This window comes from Athene noctua, chromosome 1, assembly GCF_965140245.1.
Source record: "Athene noctua chromosome 1, bAthNoc1.hap1.1, whole genome shotgun sequence".
In the NCBI taxonomy this organism is placed as follows: Eukaryota; Metazoa; Chordata; class Aves; order Strigiformes; family Strigidae; genus Athene; species Athene noctua.
Genome location: NC_134037.1, coordinates 39317612 through 39327367, shown reverse-complemented (window position 1 = coordinate 39327367; position 9756 = coordinate 39317612). Strand labels below are relative to the sequence as shown.

At 46.9% G+C, this 9756-nt stretch overlaps 1 protein-coding gene across 1 annotated transcript; it reads left to right on the top strand.

The window, feature by feature from the left end:
* Nucleotides 1–207: 207 nt before the first annotated feature.
* TENT5A (terminal nucleotidyltransferase 5A) lies at nucleotides 208–4750 on the top strand. Its single transcript, XM_074895956.1, has 3 exons — nucleotides 208–474; nucleotides 722–1238; nucleotides 2237–4750. Exons 2-3 carry the CDS (start codon nucleotides 804–806, stop codon nucleotides 3014–3016), a joined length of 1215 nt encoding a protein of 404 aa, XP_074752057.1. The 5' UTR covers nucleotides 208–474; nucleotides 722–803; the 3' UTR covers nucleotides 3017–4750.
* Nucleotides 4751–9756: the final 5006 nt, after the last annotated feature.

Genomic DNA, 9756 nt, shown 5'->3' with positions numbered 1-9756 from the left:
AAAACCGTGCGGAGGGAGGCTGCGCTGCGCGGGTTTTCCCGCGGGGCCGCGCGTGGGGCGGAGTGGCGGCGCTGGGCGCTCCGCCGGCGCGGAGGGGCGGGCCGCGCCGTTCCGCGCCGCGCTGTGCCGTGCCGTGGCGTGCGGTGCGGTGCGGCGCGGTGCGGCGCGGCGCGGTGGCGGGGAGCCGGCGGGGCGGCCCGTGGGTGCGCAGGGCGTGGGCGTGCCGGGGGCACCGCCGAGGCCGGCCATGCAGATGGAGGGGGCGGGACGCGGGCGCCGTGACTCGGAGCCCCGGAAGAGCGGAGAAACCCCGTATAAAAACTACTGGGGACCTTTCCCGGGCAGAACTACGAAAGCTCCGGAGACGGCGGCAGCCCGCGGCGGCGGCGAGCGGGGCGGCGCGGCGCGGAGCGGAGCGGGGCGGCCTCTGCCCCGGCGGGGGCGCAGAGAGCGGCGCAGGCGGCGGCTCTGCAGGTCGGGCGCCTTCCCCTGCTCTGCAGCACCGCCTGGCTCCGGGGGGCTTTTTCTCCCCCCCCCCCCCCATTTGTTTTTTGTTTTTTGTGGTTTTTTTTATTCACTAGGTGTTTCCCCCCTCCCCTGTTCCCCGCTGGAGGGGGCGGTGGGCGCCGTCCGGCGGTGCGGGGCGGCTGCAGGGGGAGCGGAGCTGCGGCGCCGGGTGCGCGCCGGGGCTGACCGCTCGCTTTTCCTCCTCTTTTGCTAGGCGCGGAGGGAGAGGGGCCCCGGGGGGGCAGTGAGGAGCCGGAGCGGTGCCATCCAGCCCGGGGAGGCGGCGGCCGCGCACCATGGCAGACGATGAGAAGGCCGGCGGCAGCCCCGGCGGGAGTTACGCGGGCGGCTGCGAGAGCGCGCAGTGCAACGTGCTGAGCTGGGAGCAAGTGCAGCGGTTGGACCGCATCCTCAGCGAGACCATCCCCATCCACGGCCGCGGCAACTTCCCCACGCTGGCTATGCAGCCCCGCCAGATCGTCAAGGTGGTGCGGAGCCGGCTGGAGGAGAAGGGCATCGGCCTGCGGGACGTGCGGCTCAACGGCTCGGCCGCCAGCCACGTCCTCCACCAGGACAGTGGCCTGGGCTACAAGGACTTGGACCTCATCTTCTGCGCCGACCTCAAAGGGGAAGCCGAGTTTCAGACTGTGAAGGACGTGGTCTTGGACTGTCTCTTGGATTTCTTACCCGAGGGGGTGAACAAGGAGAAGATCACGCCGCTCACCCTCAAGGTAAACCTGCCCTGTGCCCGGGCGCCCGGAGCGGACGGGTGTAAGCGCCTGCCTGCGGGAACGGGGCACCTTCCCCTCCGCGGGTGCGCTGAGGGACGGCGCCCCGAGACTCGCGGGGACCGTGAGCGAGCTTGTCACCCCGCGCTTAACACCGAGAAGGAGTTTGCAGGGCAGCGTCCTGGCCGGGGCTCCTCAGGATTCATTAGTCTTTCTCCCTCTCGTCCCGTTTGCTGGGAGCGTTGGCGTACCTGGGGAGTGTGTGTGTGTGTGTGTGTGTGTGCGCGCCAGGAGCTGCAAACCTCCCGGCTGGGCTCTGCGGCAGCTTGGTTTGCCGGACCCGGCTCCCGGGGTGACTGGGGGGGAGCTTAGATGGTTTTAAATACCCGCAAGGAGGAACCACCGCCTGCAAGGCACGCTTCCTTGTGTGCTGAATGCCCCGGCATTCAGGCGTCTGCCCTCGTCTCGCAGACAGTTCGCTCGAGTTAATTAGGCTGAATGCCAAATGTCTTTATGAACTTTTAGAGGGATTTTTTGGAAGATGGAGCAGATTTGGGGAACCTGCCCTGAAAGAGCATGATGGGGGGTGTGAACAGTTGATACATTTTTCTGTGGGGAGGGGAGAGAGGAGTGGAAACTGATAAAAATGATTTCTTATCTGATTGTGGTGGTGACCTTCTGCGTGGGGATGCATGCATACTGGGCATGTGTGCCATGGGCTTCATGTCTAGATGTATTCAGAAGCGATTGAAAGTAGTGTTGCCATATTCTTCCCTCGCGTGACACAGTCCCAGCAGAACACCTTCTCTTATCACCCCCTTGCAACGACACCACTCCAAGCTCTCACATTTAGCATTTCTCCTCTGGTTTGTATCTGCAGGCTCCATTAAATCTTTTATGAAATGCAGGGCCCGGGGCCGGGGGGGTGCAAACAAATGCAGCAAAGAGGAAGTTTCTTGTATCTGTGTCTTCATTTGCTCATTTTGTCTTTCCAATTATAGGAGGCTTATGTGCAGAAAATGGTAAAAGTATGCAATGATTCAGACCGATGGAGTCTCATCTCCCTGTCCAACAACAGTGGCAAAAATGTGGAGCTGAAATTTGTGGACTCTCTGAGGCGGCAGTTTGAATTCAGTGTCGATTCCTTTCAAATCAAGCTGGACTCCCTGCTGCTTTTTTATGAGTGCTCAGAGAATCCGATGACTGAAACTTTTCACCCGACTATCATTGGTGAGAGCGTCTATGGGGATTTCCAGGAAGCCTTTGATCACCTCTGCAACAAGATAATTGCCACCAGAAACCCAGAAGAAATCAGAGGAGGTGGTCTTCTGAAGTACTGCAACCTTTTGGTAAGGGGCTTTAGGGCTGCCTCCGAATCCGAGATTAAGTCCCTGCAGAGATACATGTGTTCGAGGTTTTTCATTGACTTCTCAGACATTGGAGAACAGCAGAGAAAGCTGGAGTCCTACTTGCAGAACCACTTTGTGGGATTAGAGGACCGCAAGTATGACTATCTCATGACCCTTCACGGTGTGGTGAATGAGAGCACAGTGTGCCTGATGGGACATGAGAGGAGACAGACTCTGAATCTGATCACCATGCTGGCCATCCGGGTCCTAGCCGAGCAAAATATCATCCCCAATGTGGCCAATGTCACCTGCTATTACCAGCCAGCCCCATATGTAGCAGATGCCAACTTCAGCAATTACTATATTGCCCAGGTTCAGACGGTGTTCCCTTGCCAGCAGCACACATACTCTACTTGGCTGCCCTGTAATTAAGGACAGAAATTAGTAGACCTGGTGGGCAGAACATTTTCTAAGAGGTAGGAAGGGACAATGCGTCCCTTTAAAATGGGGTGTTTTGTGCAATGATGATCTGCTCTAGTTTTCAAGCTTGGGAAAAGCTTGTGGTTCTTCTAATAAATAACGGGAGCATGATCGAGAAAGGACCCCCAAATAATTGGATCCTACCCCAGAGCACAAGAGGCCTGTCATTAAAAGCAACCAGCTTCCCCTGAAATAAGCGAGGGACGAATGCTTGATGACAATATGGGTTGGCAATATCTGCTCCCATAGCTTTGGCATAGAGAAGGTGGGAAAGCCTTATTTTCTTTTATTTTTATTCATACTCTAGAATGGGATCTGCAAAAGGGAGAATATGAAAGAAACAAAACAAAAAAAAAAAAAACAAAAAGAAAAAATTCACAAAAAACAATTCTATATATATTCAGGAATTAAAAGTTAGAGGCATAAAGCAGAGATAAGCTGAATAAAAATGTATATTGGAATTACTGCGTTTGGGGTTTGCAGCAAGTGCCGTCTATGGATTGACCGTGTAGAATGTATAGCTTGCTTGACTAGAACGCTTTACCAGAAACAGCTTGCTCCAAATGAACAGTAGTGGATTGGTACAGTTATAAAAAGAGAAACATGTATGATGACAAAGTCCATTATTTCCAGCTGTGTGTGTGCCTCACATTTTAAAAATGTGAGAATGCAGGAAAACCAGCTGTGGCAAACAGAATATACTCAAGGACCAAAGATTTCACAAATAAGTTATCCGAGCAAAGAAGATACAGTAAAGTATATACATATATATATATATATAAAAGAAAAGAAAGATGTTGCTATATTTGTACACACCAACAGTAATCAAAAGTGCCTGATGCCTTCATAGAATTTGAAGTGAGAAAAAAATATAGTTTTGTGGTTTAACCATGCATTTTGTTTTATCAGGGACACAAGGATTAAAAACAAAACCATAAGCTTGTGAATAAGTGGTGGAGGAAATGCCCTATTTTTTTTCTTGGCAAATACCTGTATAGAGTTAATGTTATGTCAGTGTGCTATTATCCTAGGTACGTGTGTGTATGTGTGTATATATGTTTGTGTGTGTATATATGTACATGTTATAGGTGTATATCTATATATATACACACACAATATATATTAATGTGGTCTAGGAAAATGTAGCAATTAAGGAATGTTTAAATAAAGTACTATGTGTTTTCCAGTTTGCAACAGGATATCATAGGACAGTGGGCACCTTGCAGTGAATTTTTAACCCACACCTAGAAATTTGGAGTAAATGAACCAGTCAGGATTAAGGTGGGATTCAGATAATGTCTTTGGTTGCAAGAACAAGGATTACAGTAATTCAGTGGGTTGCTTGTGAGCCATAATAATTCCACAGATGGAGAAACATATGACTAGCTGGTTATTTTTTTTTTTAACTATTTTGTACTGTAATGCCATTTTGACATTTAACCCACTAATGTTGTGACTGCATACCTCCATGATGTATAATTCAGTGGAACGTGGATCAAAGATAGGTTTATTTAAACCCCCTGACAGCTAAAGAATATTGTATTAGTTGGTGATTTGAACACTAATTGTTAATATTTAAAGGAGTATTTTTAATAGAATGCATTATGCATTCCAGGACCACTAGAATTTAGCAAATGTGAAATGAACCCTTTTTAAGAGTGTTGCACGATTGCTTAAAATTATATTTTATATATATATATTATATATATATATTTTTATGCAAATATTAAACATCTTTGATCTGGTTGTCACACTGCATTTACAATTTCAGTACTGTACTTTATTTAAATGGAATCACTTTACATTGGAACAATAACTATTCACTTTCATTTCCTCTCCCGAAAGACCAGCAGGGGGAAAAAATCAACCTCTGCTGTTGTTTTCACTTCAGTGCCATCTCTGAAGGTGTTAAATTCTTTGTCGTGCTTTGAAAACCTAATGACTAAGTGACACTTGACTCTAATATTTTGCTTTTTCTTAGTGAGGAGAAAAAAAAAAAAAAAAAGAAAAAAGAAAAAAGCAGTTCAGGCTTTTGAATGAAAACTCGCTGTGCCCTGCCCGGTTGCAGGCAGGGTCTGGCATTGGAGGAGTCAGGGGCGGGGGAGAGGGCTCGTGTCCTGGCACTGTTTTCCCCACGGAGCGAGTAAGGTACATCTATTTTTGTCACGCTTTGTACTTTTCACTCTGAAGGCAATTTAATAGGAACATGATTTGTTTACTGAAGCACCTTCCCTGTGAGTCCTTCAGGAAGCGTAAAAGCTGGTTCATTGCCATTCCCGGCATTGAGTCGCAGCCCTTGTCCCCACCTCCCCTTCCTCCGGCCCTGGCTGCAGCCTCCGCCGGGCTCCGCATCCCCCAGCCCCGGCGAGGTCGCCGCCAGCCCCGGGAGGGCCGGGCAGGGTGCTCCTGGCCCGCTAGTTCCTCTCGCCTCCAGCTCCTGCGAGGGTTTGCTAGCGGAAGCTTTGGGGAGGGCTGGGGAAATAGGATCAGCTGGTAATGTGGTATGTCTTCTCTCGCCACAACTATTTGCAGCAAATAAATGAGTCATCTGCTCTTTAAAGGGGTTTGAGAATCTATAGCTGTGCCACAACCACAGAACGCTGATAGTACACGACGCGATGTGTTATTCCTTTGAAGGACACTTTTTTTTTTTTTTTTTTCCCATTGCTTGAAAGAAAGTTTTGATTTACTTCCTCTCAGCTCAAATTTTATTGTGTTGGGTTTTTTTAATGATTGACAGCAGCTAGTTACTTTATAGTGCATGCAGCAGGGCTCTGAGCTAAACTGCACCTTTCAGCATTTGCATTTTGATACATATATAATATGTTTTTACATATATTATATAGGTATTCTGGATCTGTTTTGCATATGTTAATGATCAAGTGGTGGAACTGGTAGGGCTTTGTTTTATTTGTAGCTTAAAAGGTGCCTGGTGTTAGAGGTGGAAAGAAGGCATGAGTTCAGGCCAAGAGTAAAATAAGAACCCCTTTTCAAAGCTGGTTTATTTCTGCGGTTTGCACACCTTCCTCTCCATGAAGTCTGACATTTTTTTTACTGTTTTTTCCCCTCCTCTTCAGCACACCGGTACTTTTAAAGTTAACGACTGTGTTCTTGCTTTGTAGGACATCATTTTTCCCATCCAATCACACGTAAGGTTAGAACTTGTGCTACAAGAGACAGTGCCCCTTTTAAAGAGCTGAACTGATTAAAAACATTGACCTGATTACAGTAAAACTGTTTGTACTGCAGCTGAATTTACTCCTAACCAACAGGGCGCTAAACATGGTTAAATGTAGCGATCATGAAACAACTGAGAGCTTTGAAATGGGATTATTTTTTTCCTTAAATGTAGCTGTCCTCCCAAATGCAAGAACATTTCTTCTAACAATAGAAGGGCAATTAGAAGACCAAAACGATATTTTTCTAGTTTCTCTTATTGCACTTAAAATATTTTTTATCTTGCACAAAGGCCTTCACACAAATCTTCTAAACACCTCTTGTTAAATGCTTGGTTTGCATTATGTCAGAAGCTCCTACCAGTTCAAAAGAAAAAGCTTTTTTCTTTTTATTGAGAAAATGAAGTGTGTTAGATAAAACTGCACAGAAAAGGAAAAACTATAATTGCATATTCAGCTCCTGTTTGAATATATTCTTTTGTATGGTTTTCTTTATGCAGTTTCCCTTGCAAGAAAGAAAATCAGTGTACTGTTTTGCTGTTGTAATAATGGTTTGCTAACAAAATAAATAGTAAAAAAAAAAAAAAAAAAAGAAGCCTGCAAATTTCAAGACAGCTTGGCTAGAGCACTGCAGGCTCCTGCAGTCTGTAGGAGTCTGTGCAGATTTGCTTTCCCTCAGATTTCCTTACAACTGTTGCCTTCTGCAAGGCATCCTGTTGCAGCAAACTGCTCCTTGGATTGCTCTTTTGGAACATTTTGACTATAGGCTTTGTCACAGACAGAAAAAGCTGATGGAAAACAGACTCTAGAGGGAACAGATTGTGAATTTTGTTTACAGCATCCAATATTTGGATTTTTTTTTGTAAATAAAAAGAAGTTATTTTTTTCTATTGATTTGTGTCTGCTGTCTTCCGTGTCTGAAATAGCTCTGGCCTGCTCCGTCTGAATACCAAGTTCGCTTTCATTAAAAAAGGACAAGGGCAGCACTTTTCTGAGAAGAGCCGCGTTCGGCTGCTTTCCGATTGGAGCACAAGACATTTTGAAAAGCCCTGCCTTGTGCCAGCCAAGTTTGACTGGCTGTGCTCAGCTACAGAGGAACCTCCCCAGCCAGTGCCAAAAATACTCACTCTAGCACTGGTTGGGCTGTGTAAATGGTCCAAAATCCAAAAACTGAAACAGCGCTGCAGCAGCCCTGTGCTCTTGCTGCCTTTCCAGTTTAGATCCCAGTCTGTGGTCTGGGATCTTTTTGTGATGTCTGCAACTTGCTCATCGTGAACCGCCTTGCTGGCAGTAATGTGAGGGTCCTCATGCCCCTGAGATGTATTGTTTCGGTATGTCTGGGGGGCAATGGGGTACTGCTCCCTGGGTGTAAAGGAATGGCTGTCTGAAATGGATGGGTGCTGCAGGTAGTGCAACTCGGGGAGCTGCTGGGGAGTGGTGATGCACATGCCCGTTTGATTCAGCAGCTGAATCAGTCCAGTTTTCTTCTCATAGATTCAATGTTTACTCTCCTTCCCTGCCCTACAATGCTGTCCTTGTCAGCAGAGGTATCTGTTTGCTGTGTTTACAGGGCAGATGCCTCTGTAATGAAGGCTAATTTCCTCAAAAGGCACTTCAAGGGAATATAAAATATTAATTTACAATGCTCGTGGCAATACTTTTCCAACCAGGGTGCCTCAGACTGAACCAAATTTGAAAAACATTGACTAAGACTCTGCAGCTCTTACTAGGCTCATTCATACACAGCGCTGGGCTTGGAAGGCTCGCACCAGCTTAAGCGCGGACGTGAATGTGCTTATTGTAATGATGAGTGAACCTGTATTCCCCTGTAAAAACAAACAAACAAGCTGCTGGGACTGCTCGTTTTTCCAGGCGCAGGAGCAGCCCCATTGACGAATGCCGGGTGCCTTCTGCACAGTGCTTCTTTTGAAACCCCCAGGGCACGGGATGGGACTGTTGGCCAGCCTGGCCGGGAGAGGGGGAAGTGCTCGACATCCCTGCCAGAGTGGCATCACCTTTCCTCCCACATTTCTGCCAGGAGAGGGAGAGGCCTAACATTTCCTCCTGTTAACTTGGTCAGTTATAAAATATTTGAGGCAGTCTGACAAAGGCAGCTGCAACACCCAAAGATGCAAATGGAAATCAGGGGATTGGAAATCATCTAAATCCAAATGCCTTTGCTTGTCTCTCAAAATCCAAACCCGAATGGATGCTCTTTTGCTTTGGAGCAAGTTGATTCCAGTTTCGCTTTAAATTTTGGGGGATTTTTTTGAGAGATGAACGCCAGTTGAGTATCTGGAGCATTGTGAGTCCTCCTTCCCAAACCAAGGAGGAGTATGATGAGGACACAGCCAGCTCAATGCTGCACTTCAGTAGGTTGTGTTTTTAAGGAGGGAGGAGCGTTCAGGACTGAGGAAGGGGGCGGGCAAAAGCAAGGTGCGAGAATGAGAATTACCTGAGCAATAACACCATGGAAATCTGGAGGACATGCTGATAGATTAATGCAGGAGAGGAGAAATGACTCAAGTCTTTAACTTACGTCAGCCCTGCTAAAATGAGTCTGATCAAGGAAACTGTCACATGTACAGATAAGTAACAGTCTGCAGTTCCTCTTGGCTGCAGCGGCACATTTTTATTTTATTGCATTAAAACCAAATAATCCCCAGGAACACCTTTGCCTGGGAATGAAGCTGAGTGTATCCTAAATCAACCCTACATCCTCTAGCAAATGTATCTGTAGTCCCTGGAAGGCAATAAATTAATAATGCTGACTTCAGTTTAATAAACCTGCTCTTGGGAAACCCCCATGAAACCTCCTCAGAGATTTTTGCAGCACTGTCATGTGCACCTTGTTCCCAAGTGTTTGTGTGGATCTGGTCATGCCTTCCTGAAACTGCCACCAAGCTCCCTCCTCCCTTCTATTTATATGTTTTTAGTAAAATTCAGTGCACGTGGCCATATGCACTTAGGTAAAGCACAGTGTATAGCTATGCACTGTGGCATTGGAGCTGGTATAGTTTTGCAGCAATCCTCTAAATATCTATAGAAGTGTCTGAAGCAGTTGTGTATGTGGGGCTCTAGTCCACATGTAAGAAGCAAGAGCACAAAATCAAAATTTGCACTTTAGAGAAGAAATACTAAGCCTCCAAAGGCCTGATAAAATATGAGGAACAGACTCGTCTCCTACACACTTACATAGCCTTGGGCTGTTCAGAGTGATTGTTCTGTGGATGCACAGTTCCACCATTTCATGTGGCTGCTATTTCATCAGGATGTGCAGTGCCAGTACACATCTGAACATTTTCCTTTTTCATTGCCTGGTAAAAAACTATGTCCTAAATACACACCTAAATATTATGTGCAAAACACAGATATTCTCCATGGTAAAAACATCCCTTAGGTTCCCATAGTGGCTTGGAAGTCATAAATTCCTGATTTCTGAGAGGATAGCATGCTTAAACATACTTGACCTTCTATTGGACTTGAGGATGAATAACTCTTCTGCATGCGCAACTC

Bases quoted from the DNA above. Each gene is read 5' to 3' on its own strand.
- TENT5A (XM_074895956.1), top strand. From the start codon at position 804: ATGGCAGACGATGAGAAGGCCGGCGGCAGCCCCGGCGGGAGTTACGCG. The intron at 1,239-2,236 runs GTAAACCTGCCC...TTCCAATTATAG, and splicing joins TCACGCCGCTCACCCTCAAG to GAGGCTTATGTGCAGAAAAT.